Below are 25,932 nucleotides of genomic sequence, written 5' to 3'. Positions count from 1 at the left end.
TGCGATAAACACCGACAGTCATTGAAACAATTCCTTCATGCGCACTGGGAAGAAAAAAAACTCCAAAAGCACTTTCAAACAAACCTCCTCCATGGCCGAGCCGTCACCGGATGTGAGGAAGGCATCGCTCAGGGTTGTGCACCGGCAGCCGATTATGTCCTTGAGCTCGTACACACACATACACTAACCATTCTTTGAGCAGTGCCTCTGTGGGTCGTCTGCCACCTCGCGAGACATTCATCCACAAAAAAAAAATGATATGCCAAATATGTGAAGTAGGTAAGAAATCGCAAATTCAAGGTGAAATGTTGTGCCCCTGAAAAACAAAGATTGGAAGTTGTTGTTTATGTTTAAAAGACCCTGAATATATAACAGAATAAAAACTATGATCCACTTGTGTCAGAGCAGTTTCCTTTGTCTCCTCTGTGAGACTTTGCTTCAAGTGTAAAAGAGCAAAGTCTAATTCCATTTCAGTCTTTTTGTCCTTTTCGTTACTTCATAAAAGGTTGCGGTTAAATAAGTTGTGTGTAATGTAAAGCATATCTGAGAACTCAAGGCCCATTTTTCCAATATTCTGGGATTTACAGTAACATCATACTGTGGTGAATCTCTTTAGATCAGGGCTTTTTCCATGAAGGGAAATAAAGCAGCCGTGCACTCACAAACGTTTGCCACCTGCAGAAGAGGGCGATAAATAATAGTCTCCCTTTTCCCATTCTTCAAAATGTTCCCAAGTGTAGAGTATCGACAATCTCTGTGAAGTGACTTCTATACGTGTCACAGAGAGCGATCGTAAAACAGAAAAAATATGATGTGCAAGAGAGGAAGAAACACGGCGGAGAGGACCTCTTATTAATAGGCTCTGGATTCTTTTATCTACAGTTGAGCTTTAAATTGTCTTTTTTCTTTCACCGATAGAAACACGAGGGTAAAGACACAAAGCAAACACCAGCTCCAACGAACAAAGAGCCGTCTAGAGACCAGTTCTCCTTTCAAAAGGTTTAGGCCTCTTAGTAGTATGTTATTGAAACTAAGCTCTGATGAACAGGAACCACTCTTACGGCAAATCCTCAGAACAAACCGACACACCGAGAGCTGGAGGATTACCAGACGTTGTCTTAATTGATCTCATTATCTTGTCCCGGCTCCTCTCTCAGAACGATCTGGTGATATCTCCTGAACGGCTGCGATTTGACGTAAAGTATTAATGTCAGTGTGTTTTTTTTCTTTCCTCGCTTCAAATTAGTTTTGGGAAATCGCTGTGAGAAGACTCAGCTTACTGTGGTGTGAGTGTGAACCAGTCATTAAAGGTTGAACTGCACCACACATCAGACTGTCTTACTGTACTATTACATACTGTATGTGAAGACGGTGTATAAATCCTCTTGTGGCACCAGTTATATTTCACATTTGTTTGGTCTGGACCTCTCGACTCTCCAGTTTAGTCTGAACCATGAAAGGTGAGAAAGGTGCCATCGAGCAACAGATGAAAATGTAATCAAGCTGAATCATGATCGGTTCGTTTGCCAAGGAAAACACTTTGTTGGATAGTTCGGACAAATTTGCATGTGAGACGGTATTAATCAAGAGAAGGAGAAACAGAGGTTGCAGCGGCTCGCAGGTTTGAAGGCTTCACCTCAGCATCATAAAGTATGAATGAGATTCATTCAGCTGGTTATAATATTAACACAGTGGCAACGAGATTAATTTTCTCCATTGAAACAATAAGATTTTTTCTTTGCACTTAATTCAAATTGTCAATTTGACAACATCCCCTCCAATAATCTCAAGTACAGGCAGATCCACGTGGGTGATGATTGGACTTATGTCTGTTGTACAAAGGTTTTTAGTCTACTCCTTGAATTACAATGTAAAACAACAACTGAATCAGATGTAAACTTTGTAACATTGACATGGACCTTGGTCTAGACCAGTGGTCTTCAACAGGGGGTCCGCGACCCCTAGGGGGTCCGCGGGGGTACTGTAGGGGGGGTCGCGAAATTTTTGGTTGATAAGACTTTTTCTTATTGTTTGTTTGACTTTTTTTTGCTTTGATTTTTTACAAATTTACAGAGAAATAGACACTGTACAATATAAAAAAAAAACAGAGAGGATTTGCGAGGTGTCTGAGCCACCTTTCTAATGTTAGCATGCTACTACCCACAAGGATAGTATTGAATGCACAATAACAGGCTAGCTATGTTTATACATGGCACTAGGCCCAGAATAATATAAACACTATTCTATGCAATTTATATAGTAGGGGGTCCCTGCTCCATCTCGCCATCAGTTTGGGGGACCTTGGCCTGAAAAACGTTGAAGACCCCTGGTCTAGACCATAGTTGAGACTTTCAGGTAGTTGGTATGTGAAAAAGCAAACCAGCCGGACATCTTTACCAGCTTCCTCCTCTTGAGCTTCATGGCTTTTATTTCAATATACAATAAAAGGACGGAAAAATAAATTCTAAAATGGAAAATAATCCATCAATAAAAAGTTTGTTTACTTTGTTGTTACTGTTTTTAATTGTAACTTTCTGTTGATTGGATACATTTTCCACTTGTTATTTTATTGCAGATATTAAATAATGAATCCATATTATCTTAATGAAAATTGATCATCTGTCAAATATTTGAATTGCCCAATTATTTAATGAAGTTAATGATTTTATTTTCCTCAACACTGGGTCCCCTCCATTCACACATGTAGATTCATGTAATCACTGTAGTTGGACGTATTACTGCTTCTGGCTGCTCATTATTATGTTTGGCTACTTGAACACATTTCAAAGGGGCACGTGCTGCGATGTGATGTCTGTCAGCACTGGTAGAAGATGAGGTTTAAAAAAAAATATCAAGAAAGAATATCAGAAGCAAGTTCTCTGATAAATATATCATGATGTTTGTACATATTACAACAAACAGGGTAAAGTTGTGGAGTTTTCCTTCCATTGTACTGATCTTTAACTCCTCAGATCTGTCAGCACATGGGGGATCATGCTGTAATTGTCTCAGGTCTCACATTATGAAACAGCCTCCCCCTCAGCTGAGTCAGTGCTACTTTGAAAAACTTCTAAAAGGTTGTGCTGTTTTTTTTTTTCTTCCCTTCTAATTTATTGCTCACTACTCGCTGTTTTATTTTCTAGTAGAGTGCACTTAAGACTGACTCACTCAGGTCATTTGCAGTGAAGACGCCGTCTTTGAGCTCCTGCTGAGTTCCTTTTATTCGACTCATTCTTCTCCCTTCTTAATGCGAGTCTTTCAACTAAATACGGGCGTCTCGTCACTCTGTTTAATCTCCATCAGATCACTTCCCCTAATGTGTCCGTGTCAGTCAAAGACACTCGGCACATCAAGGAAGTGAAGAAAGGCTGATACACGCCAGTTAAAGTTGATGAGAGCTGGCGGCTCTTTGATTGAGCCCTCGAGGAAAATGACGAGGAACGAGTCTGCTGTGATAATGTGTTGGAACTACTGTCAAAGAACATTACGACATATAGTTTGTACAGTAAGGAGGGGTGAGATGGTATAAAGGCACAAAACTGACCCCTTCCCTTGAGCAGCGGGTTCCTGGTTCAACTGCCAAGCAGCCCTACTCTCTCACCATGTGTCCGGTCTCTCTGCCACTGTTTTAATAACAATAAAAGGTAAAAATATACAAATAGAGTTTAGAATAAAGCTTCTCACAGCTTTAGAGTGAGAAGAGTTTGAAATGCTGCCGGCACATCTGTATGAATATGATGGTGAACAGGTGACCAGAAACATCCAATCAGTTGATTAACGTGGCACTGATGGAGCAGCAATAATAATGCAATCAGTATACATGGAAATGCAAACGTGAAATGATTGTTCACACTTCAATTTAATGGTTGGGTTTGTTAATGGTCGTTATGCTTTAGCGTTTAGATTCAGCCCAACACTTTAAGACAATATGCTGGTTTGTCTTTGTTTACATAAGACTAATTTAATCTTTGTATGTTCATGCAACGTGCAGAGCTGTCGAAAGGCACTTTTCCCTCTTTCGGTGAAGTCCAGCCTTTTTCTGCTTGGATAATTTGCATGAATTTTTTCCTTTGCAGGACACCGAGATCCTGAACACGGCCGTCCTCACGGGGCGCACGGTGGCCATGCCGGTGAAGGTGGTCACCGTCGGGACAGACGGAGCAGTCTCCGACGTGACGGAGTCCGTGGAGTGCAGGTCCACAGACGAACAGGTCATCAAGGTCAGTGGGGCGAGGGGCCGTGAGACGCTGCTTCTATTTGAGCTTTTCAACTTCATATCTGCTGCCTCCCTGTTCGTTGTACACCTGTGTGGCTGCACCTGGGCCAGTGAGAGAGGTGGCTGGTGCACATTAGTCTCAGATGCAGGTCCCAACTTTCTGCCAGAAAAATTGGCTCCCATTTGTTTTCCGGTTCTTGGGTTGAATGGGATGCAGGAAATTGAAAGTTTTTCCTCAGACCTCGAATCAATATGTCAGATCATTTTTTAATGAGCAACATACTCTATTTAAAAATCATCTGGGGAAATGCTGTCTTTGTTGAACTTACTGCTAGAAGATAATGTTTTTCTTAAAGATAGTACCATAGTCATGATTTTTATTCCATAAAGAAACCAAATCATATAATTTATCGATAAAGAAAATGAGATAACCACTACAGCTACAGCTCATGTGGCGAACTAGTCAGACAAGGAAGGAAGGAAGGAAGGAAGGAAGGAAGGAAGGAAGGAAGGAAGGAAGGAAGGAAGGAAGGAAGGAAGGAAGGAAGGACGAGAGGAAGAAAGGAACTCATAAAGAAACTAACAAAGAAACTGACTAACAGAAAACCTTCGCTGAGGAAATTTTACAAGGGATTTTAATTGAAACTATTAATGATCTTTTATTGATAAGTCTATCAAATATTTTTTCAATTAAATCATTATTCTTCAATTAGTCCTTTGTCTTATTTAACAATAACTAATTATCGTAAACTCTTAATTAATCTGTGAAGCTTTTATTCAAACAATCTCATAAAATATATAATTAACTCCCAAAAAAAACCCATAAAAAATACAGTGGCAGTAATTAAGAGGCGTCTATCAATAATACAAACAGTAATCACATCACTCCGGCTCCATTATTTATGTACAGTGTGAATACATGAGGGGAAAGATGAGCTGTGTTTCCAGAGGGAGGGGGAGCGGAACATTAAATGTCAGAACAGTCGCTGTAAAATAATGTAGATAAGGCTGATAAAAACTGAACTCTCCTATTCTCCGCTTGCTTTTCATCATCTTATAATCTGACATAGATACTTACTCATCTGATATGAGGCGAGGAGCTGAAACTCCACAGGACAGCTGCACAGATCTAAACACAAGTTGCTGCTCTTTCTTAACGGGCGGAGAATGACGGTAAATGCCCACAGACTGATGTTGAAATGATGGTGTTGCATTATACTGCACGGTCTTTTTACGAGCGCTACGATATGGATTTGGACATTTTATTGCATGAAAGACACGATTTGACTTGAACGAGAAGAGTTCTCTCTTGAGAACTTGCCAATAACACGAGTCTGAGAAACCATAAAGTGCTCGATTGATTTCCTGCTCGAGCAAGTTTCAAATCTCTGTACGTTGATTTTCATTGGCTTTCAGAAATCTCGGGTAATTAATCCAAAACCGTATGGAATGTTGCAGAAGACGTCTTCATGTAAAATAAATATGACCAAACCACAAGTATTAACACTGTGAAAAGACTGAGCTTGATTCTGTTAATATATCTGTCCTTCAACACGTCGCCATTGTGTTGTGAGAAGCAGGAAGAAAATGCTTTGAGAGAAATAAGAAAAAGTGTGTCCCGAGTGTTTCTGTGCACCATACGTGCACGTTAGAGAGAAGAGCCAGATCTCTCAAAGGGTTTAATAATCCAGTGAAGCACCACACATTGAGACGCTGACCTCGGCAGTGTGCTCGCCTTCCCACCCGTCTGGTTTGGGAACAGCGAGCGGCGCTCCTCCTCTCTCCATCCAATTTTTCAAAGGGGAACTCAAAATAAAACACTTTCTGATTGGAAGCTATATCTTCCTCCAATGTTTCACTCAAACTCTGAGGGTTTAGTCTTTCTCTAAACCCTTTCTGGTGTCGTTATCCTGAAGTTATTCCAGCGTGAACCACACAAAGACCCCTCATAGGACCACATTCATTTTTTTCTCTGTTTCACAACGACAAACTGTTTTTAATGCTATACTGTTCTATTTTAATCGGACTGTACAATAACCCTTCAAGTGATTTTAATGCAATTATTCCAACAATTCACTTGTTCCAGCTTCTCAGATATGAATATTTAACATTTTATTTTTATCTTCTATTACAGACGCATGACATCGTTGCAATTGTCGGACAAAACAAGAACCTAAAATTAGGTTTTTATAATTTCACAATCCATCTTCTAAAGCTATAATGTGTCAGACGTCATGTATAATTAAAGATTAAATTAAAAAAAGTTTTATTAAAAGAGTCATCTAATTACCTTACTAGTTGAATGTTATTCCACAGTGTCGTGAAACGAAACCTAAAATCTTGACATTTTCCATGCTGAGAACTTTTCCTTTTTAATTTGTTTCCTTTTTTTTAAATCAAAGTTACAATTTCATTTGGGCCGAATCATGACAATCTTCAAACACACACTCAAAATGTGTTTGGAATAATAATGTGTCCATGTACCTTCATGCTAAGTCGGCTCCTTGGCCACCATCCGTTCTGCCAACGTGTAACGATCAGTAATAAAAGCCTCGGCTAATTGCCTGTTTTGATGGTGCATGTCCTCCCTCCTCCGCTCAGCTGCTCTCCTCTGGACACGGTGCAGTGCAGTGGTGCACACCAGCCTCCTCCTCTGATCCATGCTGATGAGTTTGGTTAAAGCGGCTGCTGTTTGTCTTCTTCCATTCCGATGCCCATCGCCTACCAGATCAGATATCAGGGTCATCAGACACGGGGTCTCTCCACGGACCCCTGCTGCTTCTGACTGGCTTCCAGCTCACGTCCACATTTTAAGACCGAGCAAAACAAAATGCTGCTGGAATATATTTTAATAAAATGTTTATCGATCTTGGTCCGAGTTGTTGTTGTCAAAACTGCATTTTGATGCTTCGCTAACATTGTTTTGTGGAAACTTTTATGCTAATGAAGCGCTTTCGGAATTTGAAGATTAATATTGGGCTCAACAAACAAAATCAAAACAAGGAAGAGTTTGATCTTTCTTTAAAATGAGTTGCACGGCATGTTTGTCCTTTTGAGTCGATGGCACAGACCCCTGCAGTGGATCTGATGATTCACAGAGGCTCACGCAGGGAAGTCTTTAGATCTCAGGATGAAGCCAATTGCAGTTTGCTGCCCGAAGCAAGAATAACGTAAGAAAACCGTCACTTGTTTCTTCAGAGCAATTCTTTTATCTAAATCACCGTCTCCACAAATGACACAATTTAGATTCTGTTAGGTCCGTACAGTAAGTTTCTCCGTGTGGCTCTGGATTCATTTCTACAAGCTGCGTGAAGAGCAACACAATGGGTTGTTTCCATGGAGAAGAGACATTGATTTGTTCGCAGGTTTCATAACATAGTCCGAGGCTGCAGAGATCAGTCAAATGCTTATTTTTCATGCAAAGCATAAGATGTTAGGATCTGAGTGAAATCCTGACTGTTATAAACTCCGATAGCTTCCATAAGGAGAGATAAAGATGGCCTTGCTCTATTAACAGTGGAACAAGAGTGGAGACTGAAAGGCAGAGAGGGTTTGGAGTTAAAGCTTTGGGGGTGAGAGTGAGGGAGTGAGGGAGAATCACTTTCTGGACGGCATAGCATTAGAAACCCTGCCCATTACCACATGTCCCCTGAGCACGTGTCCATTTTCGAACATGCACACGCTTCACGATTACACTCATTTACATGCAAACTACTATAATCCATTACCATCAACTCATCGCAATGATCACATTATCCACTAAGCACCGGCGAGGGCAGACAGTGCCAATTCTTTAAATGAGTAAAACAATCTGAAGTTTTTTTTATTTAATTTTCAGATTGCATGTACAGGCCGGGCCACTCCGTCCACCGACTGTTCACACACTGGATCTACACCGTCAGTTCCATGAGTGGAGTCACAGTTTGGATTTCCCTGAAGCCGCTCCGCTCAACACGGGAAAAATAGATCCCAGTACAGTTCGGCGGCCTCACAGCTATTTATAAGATCCCTCCCCTCTGCTGCCTGTGTCAGGTTTAGATTAAAACAGGGCTGCAAATACAATTATGTATATTATTAATTGTACTGATGAATGAATGAATAAATTACTTAGCAGAAAAGATTTCAGATAAAAAAGGGAGAAAAACAGAGTCACATTCAAAGTCAAGGCCCGACAGTCGCCTTATGAAAATACACTTAATCTCTAAATACAGATTTTATTCGGATCATAAATATCCGTTGCCCGAACAAGCCAGATTTTCTTCATCAAGCTCCATGAATTATTCGCTGAGAAAACTAATTCCCTGGATCTGCCCCCTGATCCGAATCCATAAGTTTTTACTTTTAGTTGAAATCTGTTCAGCCGTTTATGCGTAATCCTGCTAATTAACAGACGTGGAGTTAATGATCTAAATCAGAGAGAAGCAACAGATCCACATAGTTTACGAACATGGAAACCAAAGTCAGTTTTGTTTTTTGTATTACTAAAATGTCAAATCGAATGATTTCAACCCGAATCCCAAGTTTCATATTAGTTTTTCAAGCAAACTTTCCTTAACCACAAATTAAGACGAAGACTTTTGCTTTCACTCACGACTGTTGATCCAACCAAACTTAAATTAAAGTCTTCACCCTCTTTAATCATCATCCTTTTTGTTCTCATGCAGGAACATGATAATAACAAGTGGGATGTACAGCTATAGTGTTGTAGATTGAACAGAGTGGGAGAGGAGGAGGAAGAGGAAACAAAGAGAAGGAGGAGAAGGAGGAGGAGGAGGAGGAGGAGAGAACTGACAGACACCAAGCTGTCAGTTGTGTTTTTAGAGGGAGGAGCTGGTTTGACATCATCTGAAAGTAAAGCTGCCAAGCTATATGCAAATAACTGGGGACAGATGACAGTGTCCTTGTTACTGCTTGATTTTTTGTGTCGGCACAGAGGCATGTGCTGAAATTATCAGTTGTGCCAGTCAAGATTAGAATGGCACTGGAGACGGAAATGAACTGAAAAATGTGAGTGATTACAAACAAAGTTCGAGGACTTGGCCGTCAGAGGGAGAAAGTGTTTGACGGGAAGATTCGGCCACTTTGAAGATAAAAAGACACTTCTGATGTTTCCTGTTATATCATCTCCCCGTGCTGGAGCTGCATCTGAGGAACCTCGCTCACTGATTGGAGTTGTACTTTTATCCAGCCAATCTTGATTCGGTCGGAGCGAGCGCTCGGTTGAAGCAGGTTTGTGTCTTTTCCTCGGCTCCATCTGTCAAGCTGGACCGAAGTCATAATACTTACAGGCATATTATCCGGCTTCCACTTGCCTTAAAGATGAATCTGCCCAAACGCATAGAAGAAGGGACGGAGCAGTACTGAGACTCCAGGTTCCTCTGAAGCGAAGCCAAATCTTTCCACAATCAAGGCATCTCAGATGAGGCCTGATAAACTCCAGCCGGACAAAGGGAGGGAATTTAATCCTCCCCCTAAAGCAGTTAAAATGACAAAATTAGACTTTTAAAGCCCCGATAAAAATTAATAGGGCTTATTAGAGAGGCTGTTAGACAAGTTTGGAATACTAAAAAAATCATCTTTTGTCCAAGTAGTTGGTTTGAAATCGATTCCTTCTTTGTCTCTCATCCTGTCATCTCTCTCCTGTCCTGTCCCTCAGGTGTCAGAGCGATGCGACTACGTGTACGTCAACGGAAAGGAGACGAGAGGGAGGAGCAGCGTGATGCTCAACTTCACCTACAGCTTCCTGAGTGCACAGCTGGAGATGAGCGTCTGGATGCCCCGCCTGCCGCTGCTCATCGACGTGGCCGACCCCGATCTCAGCCAGATCAAAGGATGGAGGGTCCCTTCCAGTGCAGGGAACAGGAGGTGAGACCTGCTTTTAAACTAGGGTAATCGGCTGTGTTTATAAAGAGCCAGCTGGAGACTGGAGAGATCGAACCACCGACCTCCTGGTTAGTGGATGAACCTCTACACCCCCTTAACCAAAGCCGTCAGATCTGCTATTTCCAACACAACAAACGAGATCTTCAAACTTTCTAAAAAACAATCCTAAACTCCCGGATGTGCCAAGCCGCTGCTGCAGGAGCTGAATGGATTTTATCATTGTGCACCCATTTATCACAGGTTGGCTATTTAAAGACAGTCCCAGGTCGAGGCTGAATATCTTTATTTAGGTCATTAAACTGAGAAGTTTTTAATAATCCCTGCACGACAATCCAAATACTATTCCTCACCTGGAAAAATATATGGATTCAGACACAGAAGCGTAAAACACAGGTCACACATCATTCACTGGACTCGTCTCCCAAAAGAGACAAATTAATGAAAATTATGAGCATCACAGAGCGTGGAGGGGAAAAATCCCTGAGGGTAAAGAAGAGATGAGAAGCCCGATGATCTGTGCAGAGGATCGTGAGGTGCTCAAGATGCTTCTAATTACAAATATGTCGCTTTTGTTAATCGGAATGAGGCCAATTAGAACTGAAATAATATTCCAATTACAAAAGGTGATCATTGAGACGAATTCTTGAATTTAAATGAAGCTGTTATTATTATGATCATTATTACTATCATCATCATCATTATTATTAAAATACTGTTTGAAAAAATAAAGAGGAATGGGTCACTGCCCCAGCGTTAAATAAGGAATTAAAACGTTTTATTATCTGAACCAAGGAATCACATAATGGGGATAATTAGAGGAGGTGGCTTAAAAGTAACTTAAAGTTTATTTGGTATGAACAGATACAATACAAAGAGAATTCAATTGCAACAATTTAATGCGATGCATCACAACATGTGTTATTTTCCAATGACCATACCGACAATACCTTATTGTAATTTATTATCTCCAACAACTTATGGTTGTAGTAAATATCTTCAAATTCCACTTATTTACAGTAAGTTCTAAATAATGTAAGTGTTCATGTACTGTTTATAAAAACAAAGTAAGTGACATCAGTGTTTCCACCATGTCACCGCTGTCCTTTCCCATTGGCCTACAACCCACAGGGTGGCGCTCTAACACAAATACCCCCTGTTACACATGAGCGGTCATGTCAGTCATGTCTGTCAAGTGCATCACTGCATTCAGAACGCATGACATGTGATGTGCATCTGCATATTTTTGTTGAAGGCTAACGAAAAAAAGAATTATTGCAAGCTAACTAACGGAGGTTTTCTTGCCGCAGGTTTATGGACGTGCACTTGCTCCATATATTCGCACGCTCATTCACATAAGCAAGCGAGCCACCTCATTACACCTTGGCTGACCCGTCACTCACTGCAGCAAACACGACCCGACCCCGTGTTCCTGTTACCGGCCACAAATGTCACCTTGGTTTAGACCGACGTCCCTTCACTGATGTGGAGTGAAGAGAACGGGTGGGAGGGGAGGAGGGGGCGCCGGAGAGAGGGAGGGAGGGAGGGAGGGAGGTTAGGAACGATGCTAAGCCATTGGGCCACTACATGTTAACCTGTCAGCGTGTTTTTCTGCCTGACCGGCCATGCCTCATTAAACCTAATGAAAACTGTCACTGTCCACCCCCGGCCACCTCACTGGTCGAGAGAGAGAGAGAGAGAGAGAGAGAGAGAGAGAGAGAGAGAGAGAGAGAGAGAGAGAGAGAGATGGAGAGAGAGAGAGATGGAGAGAGATGGAGCCAGTGCTGGAGAAAGAGAATAAAAGGTGTGAGAGAGAGAGATGTAGAGTGAAAGATTTGAAAAATAGATAACAGGAAAGTCGTGTTCGAAAAGATTTGTGAGGAAATATAGATTGAGAGTCTGACACGGCAAACGAAGCTGTTCGGGGACAGAGAGCGATGGGCGGTGAAGAGCGGATTGATAACAGTGATCTGCTCGCCCAACGCCCTCGTCTTCATCACCGTGGTCGAGTCTTCGGAGCGGAGCTGTGTCCCGGGGCTGCATCTTACCCGTCGTTGCAGCTCCCACTGCTCAACACAAAGAACCAGAAACCATAATACAATATGTTGTTGTTGTTTACCTGCCATGACTGGGAGTCTCAGAGTGTGTGTGTGTTATCATGGCGATGTCATTTGTGTATCTGTCCCATCTGTCTTGATTCTACACCCCTGATAGCATCACAACTGTGCAAGATAGTGTCTGTGTTTGTGTGTGTGTGTGTGTGTGTGTGTTTGTGTGTGTGTGTGTGTGTGTGTGTGTGTGTGTGTGTGTGTGTGTGTGTGTGTGTGGTTGTGTGTGTGTTAGATCAAAACCTAGTCCCAACTTTGTAATGGCTCATAGTGGAAGACATCACAAATATTGACAGGTATCAGGCTCTACTTAATACTGACGTATTATAGTTGGAGCCAAGGATGTAGTTTGGAGTTTTAATGATTTTTTTTTAACGTATTCAATCCTAGAACTTTTTTGGGGGGGGGCTGGGGGAGGGTGGGGGGGGTCCAGTTAAATCCAACAAAGTTTCTCTTCCTGCCCTCTGTAGTCTAATGTGGTTATTTTAATGTTATAAAGGAATATATGAACCGGACCTAAACAGGAAGGAAGTAAAGGAAAAGGACAAAGGGTCTGAAAATCCAAAGGTCTGAGCTTGCAAAACATTAATTTGCTATAAAAACGTATACTCAGAGATCTATATCTACAAAGTGTTTGCTTTGGGCCAAATAAATGGCAGACACACGGCAAAATATCAGCTGCCCTTTGAAAGAAAATGAAAAAGCAAGCAAAGCGGCAGTTTGTCACTGCGAGCTGTTTTAATGGTTTTTGCTTCTGAAAACACTGGGAGCCTCTGAGTCCTGGGAGGTCAGGCTCACCTGCCGCACAGAAGACAGTCGAGGCTCCGACTGCAGAAAATACATCAGAGACTTTGTGGACATTCACGCTGATAAGGAAAAAATGAATTACACTGAGTTGCAGTCGGAAAAAGTAAAATTACACCAGTGTTAACCTTCAAAGTATCTTTTCCTCCTGAGCACTTCTCAGAGTCTGTACGTTTTACTCACACGGTTGTAAAGTGATGGATTTGATTCCCATCGCTCATCTGCTCCTCTCATCGTTCTGCTTCAGGTACGAGAGGGTCACGGATGACAAGGACGATGGTGACCCGGCGGAGGAGAGGACGGACAATCCGTGTGTGGCCCAGTATCAGAGCACCACCCTGCGCGTCCTCACGCACTTCGTGGCAGACGGCAGAGAAGGCAGTGGACCCACGGACGAGGACGGGCTGGGCCAGCAGAACTTCCTCCTGGGCACGGACTGGCAGGTGGAGGTGACCCAGCTGGTCACGGATTCACTGAGGGTGAAGGACCCGAAGGTCGCCCAGCTGCTGGACGGACAAGTGCTGGTGGGACTGAGCCCGGGAACCACCAACCTACAGGTAGTAGGGTGTGTGTGTGTGTGTGTGTGTGTGTGTGTGTGTGTGTGTGTGTGTGTGTGTGTGTGTGTGTGTGTGTGTGTGTGTGTGTGTGTAGGACATTTTGTCTGGTCCTTGCATCTTTAAAAGGGCTTTTTAAAAAGGTAACAACTTGGATATCATCAGGATTAGGGTTTGATAAATCTCCATAAAAATAATATTTGTGAATACCCAGAATCTATAGGAGAGGGACAAGATTTTGGGGCCTTCAGTTTCTGGGTTGGCCAATCACGTTTGAGCAGACTTTGATGCACGCAAGAGGCGGAACACATTGACCATAATATTTCGGCTATTGACGTTTTTAAATCAGCAGCATTCATATGACGGGTTGACCAAAAAACATCCCCTGGACCTCAAACATATACGAAAAATAGTGGTTGTGGTTTGTGTTGAGGGACTCAACTAAGGTGATAATAGAAACTAGCTGGACTATAAATTGCAAATACCAAACTGTATAGTCCTGGCTCAGATATCTCAGTCACCATTAGAGGCCTCTAAAAAATGTTCTGTTGCCCCCAGAGGGCAGTTTGTTGCAAGACGGTAGCCAATGGGCGCCGAGATAGGAGTCGGGTAATGGTAAGGCATTTAGTTCTGATGGTGAAGGTAAGGGGAATGAGTGTCCTGACAATTATGTAAAGTGTGTGTGTGTGTGTATGTGTGAGATAATGTCACTGCTCCTCCATTTCATTTAAAAAATCAGTAGAAGCGGACACATCCGTCTCATCAGCACATTTCTCAGCCGTCACAGAAGCTGCAGTAGTTAATGTATGGATCACGTAACTGAGCATTTGTCATGTGAGTTTTATAAATCGTTATCTCTGTAAGTTGACCTAGAGCTGCGTCAGTTTCCATCACCAGCTTTTTTTTACACCTACACTGAAACACATTCTAAATCCTGCCTGTAAAGTTCCGATCGGCTGTTTTCTGGCTTCTTTTAACTCCCGGTGTCGGTCGTAAATCTGTCAAAGTCCACTCTCATCTATCCCGATTCCTAGAGCAACAAGCATCTGTACACAGGGAGGACGCTCCTCTTATCTCTCCGGCACTACACAGCCGTCAGACAATGATAACGACAACCCGGCGATCGCTGCAAACCCAAATATTTTCTGTGAGGATTGGCCGAGAGAGAGTGAATACTGGACCTGCATTCATCATGGTGCTCCGTTTCATCTGGATGCAAACAACAGGCAATTCTCTGCATAAGCAAAACAAACTTGTGCATCAATATTGTGTTACAGCCTGTGCTCTTTAGCTTGTTGTTGTGTTTGAGGTCGTATTTTACCCACATGACCCGACAAAATACTGCAAACAAGTTGGACTTCAAGAAGAACAAAGGACGAGGTTAGAGGGAAACAACACGAAGGGAGAAGCTGGAGTTAGAAAGATCAACAACTGCATTGATTTGCAACGGGGCACAAACACTTAAGCTTATCACAAGTTGACAAAGAAACATGGCTTCATGGCATGTCTTTTAAAAGCTCTAACACACACGCACAAATCTATTTATCTGCTACAACAACCAGGTCCTTGCTCAGCACAGCACAAGTACACAACCCCACTGTAAATAAATACCAGTCTGGCATTTACAAGATGGCCCGACACAGAACAACGCATTGTTGGATCAGTGGACTGTAATAATAATAATCTCCCTCTCTTTTATTTATCAATGGAGCCGTGTGCACTGCAGGACTGATTATGTGTTTAATACTGTGCCGGGACATGATGTGATCAGAGGGAAAAGGTCAAAGAGATTTAAGATATCAGCCTGTGTTAAGTCTGATATCGATGAAATGGTGGACAGATTCAAAAAAAGGGAAAGTGAAAATGTGTGCAGCCATTTGTGATCATTTTACTCCAGAGTCGTCATGTGGAAGATTTATATCTGAAGGATGAATGGTCGATGGGACGCGTTTTAAACTGCAACTGAAAAATCAAATCAACACTTGTTAAGAAAGATCAAATGCTAAGTTGACCTGCAGTGACGCATCCAGGTCTGATTACAGTCAGCTCAGAACAATTCACAGGGGTACTAATGTGTGCAAGGTGATACTTCTACTGGGGCTGCATCAAATTAAATTACTTAAGATATAATGCAATGAAAGATAAAAGCAACGAGATAAAAACTGTCTCCTTCTCAAATCGTCATCCATTAGTGGTGCTGTTTGTTAGCATAGCCGCGGTAGCTGCTTGGATTAATCACTGAAATCGAAGTATATTCACTGCAGTTACTAACTGGAAATAAAAGGTTTATGCCATGAATGGAACGTGAATGTTTCTATTATTTAATAAACAATATCCACATGCAAGTGTCAGTTACGTGCTCAGTCTTTCTGCTCAGATATTCTGTGGAAATGTTAAGTCGTTGTGAATGAAAAGATACTTCTGATTTAACCCAGAGAAATAATGTTAACACTGAGAAATAGACGAACCGCCGAGAATACATGTTCCAGTGGCTTTTCCTGATTTTACTAAAAACAACACAATCCATTATAATATCACAGTTTCATCTGACCTTTAATTATCCTGGAGAAGTAGGAAAGAAAAAAGAAAAAAAAGCTACATTCTCCCCCTGATCGCCTCCTTCTAAGCATCGCCGCAGCCGCGCTATTAACCAAAAACATCCATGCAGCTACACATTTGCCTTCCAGCAACGTTCTGCATGTGCTGGGAACGTTCCAGCGTCTGACTCCGATAATCAGCAAAGCACAAGTGATGTGTGAGAAGAACAAAGATTTGTTTTTCCTCCCTCAACATTTGGTTTGTAGAGGTTGTTTGCTCCGGTGCTGTTTATCATATTCAAACATCACGTAGGAAGAAACATTGCATGGATGGAGAAATACTACTTCTTACACAGTGTATTTATCATTTCTATTTGACAGCCAATTAGGGATAAATAACCAGTGTACATGGACCAAGCTGGTATTATGTTGAAACATATTACCACTACAAATCGATATTAAACATTTTACAATTGAGTAGACTGCAATTAGTAGTCCCCTTTTTTTTAGATCCACCCCAAATTAAACTAGAAAGGCACCGAGCAGACTGCATACACCCCCCAAGGCTCCACTACCCCCTTATGAAACAAAGTAAATTGACTAGATCCTAAAATATGCTTGATTCTATCATTAAGACCCAACATTACATTATCTCAACTACACATTGGTGGTAGTTACACCATAATCTCCTATGGAACCACATTTAAATCCACTAGATCAAGATTTTTATTTAGATCCCCATGAAATTAAAGAAATCATTAGCCAACTCCCTAAATATTCGGAATCTTTTCATCAAGTTTTACACGATTCTCTGAGAAAGCAAGAAATAAGTTGAAATATTCCTGCACTTCTTCTCCGACCCATAATGCATCCCTTCACCAAGTTCCCTGGTGATCTGTTTGGCAGTTTGTGCATGAACCTGCTAACAAACCGTGAGTGCTCATTCGCTGATTGAGAAGCTCCAAAATCAGAGAGTAATAGTAGGCTGCCAAAAAGTCAAACTGGAAATATGGACACTGGGAAAAGGATTTTATTCATTTTCTAGCCGTCCACTCTCCTCTGTCATTGTCACATATCCAGGAAACACAGATCTAATATATTTCTGTGTGTTGTAAGGCTTCAAATACTGGGATCAGAGTGTGAAGAACTGAATGATTGCAATTAAAGACCTGGATTTGATGTATTGGAAGATTTCTCGGAGGCCATGGACTGGTTAATTTGATCTAATTTGAATTTAATACACAGAGATGAGAATTAATTATCCACCGTCTTTGACATGTTATGGATACACCACTTACATGCGAGACACATTCTGCTGTTAACCACTGCAGACGTGTCAGAATCATAGAACCAAGTCCGGTTCATGGGATGCTGTTGGTTGCACATAACCAGGTGAACGTGGGATTTCCGATTGGTCAGGTGGTGGAAGCCTTCAGAGATTCAGACAGAAATCTAACAAGACAGGACTCGGATGGCTTTGTCTAGGGAAGGGAAAAGCCTGAGAGGGGGCTTTAAATTGATCTCTGGGGTGGAATGAAGCATCTTGTAATCTCTGGGACTGGTGTGAGGAAGGGACTTGACTGTGTGTATAGGGTATATGGATGTATAGGGCCAGAGGGGCCTGACTATTTCCAAAGATTCGACAAAAGGAGTCGTGCCATTTTTCACATGAGAGCAGAATAAAGTCTGAACAGTGATTAGGACGTGGTCGTGGTGAGGGTTGAAGGGAGTTTTGATCCGTTTAAGGAATGTAAAACAATGCTCCTGACATCTTGTGGAGAGTTCAGTTTATAGATTATGCATCCTGGTAACTTTAAAAGGTGTGAGAGTGCAGGTTTTTCATGGTGTTATGAAAGTTGGCAGCTTCCTCTAAGCGCAGGTGATAACACGATTTATTGAACTTCAGACTCGGGTGCCAATTTACTTGCTTATGTTTCGGTAGATTAAGTTCCAAATTGGCGAATCGTCATTTGGATTATCCCCTAACAAAACTCACGGATAATGCTATGAACTGAAAAACCCAAAGCTGGAGAACAGAGATTATTACCTCCGCCGAGAAATATGTGTTTGCACAAGTTCAGTTTGAAATCAAGATTACCTAAAAGCAACTGAACAGATTTCTATGAAACTTGGCAGGATGCAGTACCAGTCAGGGAGGAAATAATGAAATCTTTAGTTTGGATCCAGATTCTTTAACATTGTGAGATTGAGCATTTTGTCTTTGATTCGTTAGAGAACAATTCATGGATCTTGATTTAAAAGCACATTTAGGAAATCGATATGTAGAATTTGGTGCAGCTTGATTGAATTTTAGGTAGGGGGGGGGTTGATGAGCCTATGCACACTGCATGCCATCTTAGTTTTTATATTTTTGCTAAACTGGATCGGCCAATTTAACATAAATGAACTCTGCATAATTTGATTTCACTCGGCCAGTTTGTCTATATTTCATTACAAGCCAGTAGCACTCGGAGCTCATCTCATTTTTTGAATGAACACTTGTGGTTTCTATTCATCCGTGTTCACAGTTAAACGTTTGAAACTCTCCGCCACCAATCTGCTCTTTTTAACCTTTTAACCACATCTCAGAGATACAGGGTCATAGCACGTGCCCTGTTTCTCTGAGACCACACTGATTCCAGCAGAGTGTTATCATTCAAGGATATCAGCTTGACTGTGTGGGGGCCAAAAGGGAAAATGAAAAGGGCTGCACCAAAGGGAGGAAAACAGGGGAAAGGGTTTGTGCAAATGAGGCAGTGATCTGTGCCGACAGTTCATTATGGCTGGTAAATGTGGCCGTGCGGGGGCGGCTGGAGGAGAGACCGGAGCCCTAATTGGAGCGGATGGGAGGGATCCTCGTCTCATAACAATATCACAACAATTTACATGCTTACACCTCCAGCAACTCAGGAAGGTGGAGAATGTCTCTCAACGCTTGTTTATATAATCAGTTGTTTCTTTATCTCTCCAGTTCTTCCTATGTTGTCTCCAAGACTGAATATCGGTAGAATGGAACTATGGGTTTATTCATTCATTCTTTATTTATATCCATTGATCTGGGTCCTGTAAGTGCGGCTGAATAACTGCAGGAACCTTTTTAGAGTTTCAGAGAGAAAGCTGCAGCCAGCGTCACCTCAGGCCGAGCAAACAGCCCATTCCAGACAGGGAGGTTTAGAACGGACACTGCACTTGTTTCAACAATGACCACCAATGTTACCAAAGAATAGCAATGAGGTAATTATTATAACCCCAGAAAACACGTCCGTAGCTGAACAAAGTTGTAATTTAGACCCAATCCAAACTAACAGAGTTTTCAAGTTTACTACTGAAAGTCAGTGGACGTTGATTGTTCCCTAATTATCATGTGGTTATTGTAGCGATGATGATTAAAGTCCCAGTTCAGCCAAGACGCTGATTCCATTCAAAACCGAGAAGTTTGTCAAACCATATAAATCTACTGGAAACTCAAACGAGGTCTCTGTAAACCTAAATAAACCTCAGCATCGTCTCATATTATGAATTTGTGATATGGATGAATTTTGGAAGACTGAGACAAACAAAATATCCTTTTGATGGGTTTTTAATTTGTGTGATCTGGGAGGGCGGTTACAAATGAAATTTCAGGAAGTAAAGATATTGTGTATATTTGACATGAGGTTGTGTACTTTGAGAATAACTTTACTATTGTTGTCTTTAAGAAATAGTTTCTCTTATACTGAGCTATACTGCGACATTCCATTAAACTCTGCCGCGATATGTGTTCAAGTAATTTTTGTCTGTAACCCTAGAGTGTGAGTAAAACTAAAGGAGGAACTCCAGAGACATTTCTTGACAAACTGAGAGTGCAGGCTTCAGCTGTGGGATTGAGCATCTCATTATCTACACTGACACGACTTTCAAAATCAATGGCCGCCAGAAAACCGTCCATTCACCTTAATTATCAGTAACAGCGTCATCTTGGATCTCACCGGGCGGCGTTTGCATGTGTTGCAGGTGCTGTCCCCTCTGACCTCGGCTGTCCTGGCCGAGCGGAGCATCCGGGTGCTGGATGATAAAGTCACGGTGACGGAGCTCGGGGTGCAGCTGGTGTCGGGCCTCGCTCTGTCCCTGCAGCTCAGCCCAGGGAGCAACAGAGCCATCGTGGCCACCGCCACCACACAGGAAGTCAGCGAGTCACTCAAACAGGTACGAGTCCCGAGACGCGGCTTGCATCACTTCTCATCATTTCCCAACCGGTCATGAGGAGAGAGAGAGAGAGTCTTATCTAGTATCGTATTAACAATGCAGTGTGTTTGGACTAAAAGTTCAGGGTTGTATCTGGGTTATTATGGAGTCTGTTACTCATTATAGTTCTTCTTTTATAATTAATTCTTGATATAGTGAAGCCATCTCCTGGATTTGCATATCCAGCCAGTGTATAGCTCAGTTGTTCCTGTAATTATAATTTCAAATGGAGGAAGGCTGCAGTCTCTTCCCTTAGAGAGAACGGCAACGGGCTTTAAGGAGAGCAGTTTCAAATCCACTTGTTTCAGCGAGACTCCCCACTGTAATTAAGGCTCAATTTTACATCCCCCATGTATCTCTGTTTCCAGTCACAATTATGCATTTATAGAAAATGTGCACATTACTGTTATTTTCCGGGTTATTTGCACGCCGTGTCAATGTGCTTGTACAAATGCTGTTCGCCCCGTGTGCCTGTGCTTTAGGAGTCCCTCATCAGTGCTTGGCTGCAGTTCAGCGATGGATCCATGACTCCGCTAGACAACTACAATCCTGCCCATTTCACCCTGGCAGCCACCTCCCTGGACGAACGAGTGGTGGCGGTGCAGCGCAGTGCAGCCTGGAAGTGGCCCGTCATTGTAGCGAAGGGCGAGGGTCAGGGTTTGCTTGTGCGCGTTGAAATGAGCCAGTCAGAAATGTGCCAGAGGGGCAAGCGGCGCACCAACTTAGCCACCGGAATGGCTAATGTACAGGTAAGGTTCGGTCAGTCAGAGGAGCAGTACCGACAGCCGGGAGATCGGCGAACACGGCCTGATCCTCCTTATTACGGTGGATCTATCTCTGACATGGAAACCGGGTTAATCAACCGTGGAGCCACTACCATCAGGGGTCATGTTCCAGTGAGGCCTAATGGGGGCCGTCTATCAGCCGACAGTGGAGCGAGAGTCCCCAGCGAGTTCTCTGAATATCCAGATCAGGGCGATCTGCCTCGGAGCCGCAGCACGGACGAGGACTTGCTGCCGTCTCGACGAGGCCTCACAGACCTGGAGATCGGCATGTACGCCCTGCTGGGAGTCTTCTGCCTCGCCATCCTGGTTTTTCTCATCAACTGCATCTCGTACACATACAAATACCGCAGCAAACAGCTGTCCCTGGAGGGCCCGGAGACAATGCCCCACACCCACGACTGGGTTTGGCTGGGCCACGAGGAAGGGCTGTGTCTGCAGCAGCAGCAGCAGGATGAGCTGGGCGGCACTCTGGAGGAAGGTAGTCAACTCTTAAACGGAGTCTGCCAGCGAGGGAACGCTGGCATGGGAGGCTGCGGCTCGAGTAGGAACGAGTCCCTGAACTCACCCACGACCAAGAGGAAGAGGGTGAAGTTCACAACCTTTTCCAACGTCAAGGCCAGTAATGGATGTCCTGTGATCAGCCCATTAGCGCTGGTGCAGACCAGCGAGATAAAATGGGTATGTCCAGACATTGAGCTCGGGGACTCAAAGGATCTTAGGAACTACATGGAAAAGCTGAACGAGAATGCGATTAAGAACATCGCATAGGGCGCTTTCAATGAACTAAAGAGAAACTCACCTGAATGCCTTCAGAGCACGGGGGGGGGATGAGGTTCAGAGGGAGGAAAGGAAAGACAAATTGGGGGGGTGCAGGGAACCGAGCGGACGGCCGTTTGACAGAACAGCAGGGTGGTGCGTTCAGCCTCGGCTGTTACCATGATGAGACGTGATTCACCATGACACCACAGCAGAGTGATGAAGAGGATGAAATGTGAACTTGATAGTTGTTGCTTAATGTTTGTTCTTTGTCTTTAATTGAAGTTCAGTTTCCGTTTCTATGCACCATTGTATTACTTTTTTTAAATCATCATGTTTTAATGTTGTATTTGTTGTATTTTTTGCGCTTTGTTGCTTTTCTTTTTTAAAGTTGCTGTAGCCCCGTACCACCTGTCGCCAATTATAGACCCAATAGGGGAGAAGAGTTAATAAGCAATTTTGTATTCTATATTAAAAAGGATTTGATTTGGAGGTAATATATGTACAGTAACATTTTTGTAAAAGTGCAGTTTGGTTACGTTTTTGTTTTTGTTTTGGGGTTTTGTTGTGTCTCCAGAAGGCAGATCCATGCATGATGTTATTAAAGATGAGGCATGTGTGTCTGATCTTGGACCTGAAATGAAAGTGTATAGATTAACCAATACCTCTGGAGACAGGTCAGTTCAGTATAATTGCATTCATTCATTGTGGAGCTGAGTTTCTGGTTTTGTTTCAATATGATGATATTTGTTTTGAAGTTTTTTTTTATTTTGCCCATGCATTTTCCCTTCTTAGCTTTAAGCCATTATTTATATGATCCCTTTTGATTCTGTTGTATCCTTCAGTAAAAGTAGACTTTTTACATTCAAATCCAAAAAAGTTACACTAAAAATATCTAAAAACCGATCACCGTTAAGAGCATCAATAGACAATCACACAAATATTATGACTCAATCCCTTCATTGATAATGTTCCATAAAAATATGTCCAGTTTACAGCTGACTGCGGCCGGAATGAGGTAGAGATCAGTAAACACTCATTACTTCTGTATATGACATTTTGGATCATTCTAGTCAGTGAATGAACACAAACGATGTGTAATGAGCCCAAATCCAACCTCTTCACTACTCTTGTCATATGTCAGTATTAGTCAAGCCCATTCTTTTCTATCTCTGTTTTGAAATTGGCTGCTGGACTAATTAAAACTGAAGGTGACTCTTCTCCATCATGCTGCCGTGTGATTCATTGATCCGTCTGATTTATTTTCCCCCTTCATTCCGTCTAGTTCTGCTCATCTCCCCGGTTCTTGTGAGCTCACAGACAAGTGGCTTCATTAAATATCAAAATGAAGTGCCTGCTGTTGTTGATAGTCGGCGCAGCTGCCAGCTGAAGCAGAGCAGATAAGTCGTCTGTGCTCGGATCATTCCACCATTTGAAGCCTCGGATATATTCAGATATTTCTGTAGTTACAAGAGTGGGGTACAAAAGTTGGTACTTTACAAAAGTATCGACCAGAGAACCAACTCTCATGGAAATAATTGGTGCCAAATCTCAGTACATGCGTCTGGCTGAGAGGAAACAGAGCATAGAGAGGACGAGAGAGTTCAGACCAACATGGGTCCATGCACTTGATCAGCGGGTGGCAGTAATGCATGGGAAAATAGAGTGACGGCAAAGACAGTAAGGAGTGAGGGCGAATATTTGTGTTGGTTTTGAGTTTACTTTGTGTGTGGTTTTCAAAAGTCCAACCTGAGATAACACGTTAGCCACAAGCTAAAGTTAGCATGGAATGGAACAACTGGATTTAAACAACTTTATCGTTGGGTTAAGACCTTGATGATGATAACTGAGCTCTTTCTATCCATCTTTGTTGATTTCAGTTTAGCATTTCTCACCAGCATTCCTCAACAATACTATTTAGAATACAAAAACAGTAAGAGGTTATGTCTGAGAAAAAAGGTATGTGAACTACAATCCACATGTAAAATATGCAGCATGCGCTTTGAAAAACCACAGTAGTGATGACATGAAAACACAGATATTGAAATACCCGACATGAAGTTTGAGTTGTCGGTCTCGTCTGTAAAGGAGAATATAATCAGGTCTTTCATTATTTGTGTTTTTAAAACATAACGATGGATATCCGATAGTAAGAGTGTTTGTAACTTACAAATCCATTAAAAAGGAGGCATAAGAAACTCTTATAATCTGCATTAAGCACCATGTTATAATACCTGTGTGAGGATGATTTTTGAATCATAATCTTCTGTTAAAAAGGTTCTAGGCCAAGTCTGCCAGAGCCCTAAAAGGCTCGTAACCCACTCAGACAATTAGTCCATTTCCACAGGATTACCGACATGCTCCCATTTCAAAAAGGGCAACCTAATTAGAGATTACTCAGTTCAGTCTTATTACATGTTAATGTGGCATTTCCTATGCAATTTGTCTTGCCCACTTGCTGTACCTCTGAATCTACTCAGATATAATTTACTCCCTAATTAAAGCGACCCTGAGGACCTCTGCCCCAGGTTGCCAGAGAACATCTAAAGGTTGCAAACATTGTATTGAATGAATAAGAAACGCAGCAGGAGTGATGTGTTTAGAGAGAGTGGTGTTTTTCTAAGTCAATACGTCTCTGCAGGTGTAAAAAACACATTCTCCCAAATCATGGACTGTGTTTCCCTCCACCATCTGGAGCGAGTCTGGTCAGAACCGGTCAGGAGATGGAGCTGCCAATCGCTGGCCATGTCTTCCATCTTTGTGCACAATCTATGTTTCCAATCAACAGTTACCACACGATAACTCAAAACATTGTTCAATGTTTTATTAATGGTACAAACTAATGGCACTTATTAAAATCACAATGTCTTTAATGTATTCCACACATTCCCCAATGTGCTGAGTGGCCTTCTGGTGGCATCAATTATTAAACACAAGTTGAATTTCTCAAAGACACAGTTGAAGCAGAGGCTGAGAGACTCAGATAAATTCCCTCAACCGTTATTAGTGAGCCTCTGGCCCCGCTGTCACTTTTCTAACTACGTCTTGTTGCTTCTCCAACAGACTGGTCTCTCTCTCTCTCTCTCTCTCTCTCTCTCTCTCTCTCTCTCTCCCTCTCTCCAAATGAAGCCTCACAGCTTGTGTGCGTTCACCCCCTACTGATGTCTTCAGGCCGTCAGAAACGATTCCATTTGTCTGACAACTGTTGCTGCATCACCCCCGTCTGGAGGGATTCATTTACTTATCTTTGAAAGAACCAAAACATTTAAGGCCAGAAACTGGTCAAGTCAAAGGTTATGTAAATAGAACGTTTAAAAAAAAACAACCACAACTGTCGAAAGGGCTGAACATCTATTCAGTACAGAAAATACTAAGAATAATAAATTGCTAACATGATAAATATTATCGCGGATGAAATCAAGGTCTCATGCTCAATTTAAATTGAAAGCTACTCGGAAGAAATGGAAAATTGTCTGAGCTGTTGTGATAATAGGTGTTTACATCCCCCAAAAAATGAATCAGTCTCGTCGACCTCATTGTCAGGATTGAGTCTCGGGTGCAACTGAATAAAGTAATACCAGCCACTCTTAAAGATCACACCTGAATATGACAGAAAGTCAGTAAAGAGGCCAGTGATGCAGGAAGGGGATCACAGTTTCTTTGACCAGCTCGAATCCTTAAATTAAAGTTAGCGTTGCAACAATCTGAACTCCTTCTCCCCGTCGCAGTGGAGACAAACACCAGCTCTGCTCAGCTCTCCCTGACACCCGAGAGGCGGTGCTCCAGCTGCCTCTCACTCCTCGGTGTTAAATCTCCTCCACTTGTCCCTGTGTCCCTGACACTGAACTGCCAGCTCCTCTTCCTGCTGACACAGGGATCTCAGGGTCTGCAGTCGAGCTCACTAGCTGACAGCTCCTCTCAGGTGTAACGGAGCAGAACCCCCGTCACCTTCACACAAAAAAAAAATAACCCACCGACAGTCACTCTGCCAAATGCGCCTCTAATTATTTCACATATTTTCATATCGTTGCCATGCCGACAATCCTCAATGCGACCACTTTCTTCCAC

At 42.4% G+C, this 25,932-nt stretch overlaps 1 protein-coding gene across 1 annotated transcript in view; it reads left to right on the top strand.

Moving 5' to 3' along the window:
• LOC128425246 (transmembrane protein 132C-like) overlaps nt 1–21,914 on the top strand; it is a 123,966-nt gene extending 102,052 nt beyond the window's left edge. The window contains 5 exon segments of the mRNA XM_053411778.1: nt 4,077–4,220; nt 9,873–10,081; nt 13,256–13,565; nt 20,093–20,284; nt 20,806–21,914. Of these exon segments, the coding sequence (XP_053267753.1) occupies nt 4,077–4,220; nt 9,873–10,081; nt 13,256–13,565; nt 20,093–20,284; nt 20,806–21,876 (1,926 nt within the window). The 3' untranslated portion in view covers nt 21,877–21,914.
• The last annotated feature ends 4,018 nt before the right edge of the window (nt 21,915–25,932 follow it).

This window comes from Pleuronectes platessa, chromosome 19 (genome assembly GCF_947347685.1).
Source record: "Pleuronectes platessa chromosome 19, fPlePla1.1, whole genome shotgun sequence".
Classification (NCBI taxonomy): Eukaryota; Metazoa; Chordata; class Actinopteri; order Pleuronectiformes; family Pleuronectidae; genus Pleuronectes; species Pleuronectes platessa.
Note: the sequence above shows the minus strand (reverse complement) of the source record. Positions and strands in the feature narration are given on the sequence as shown.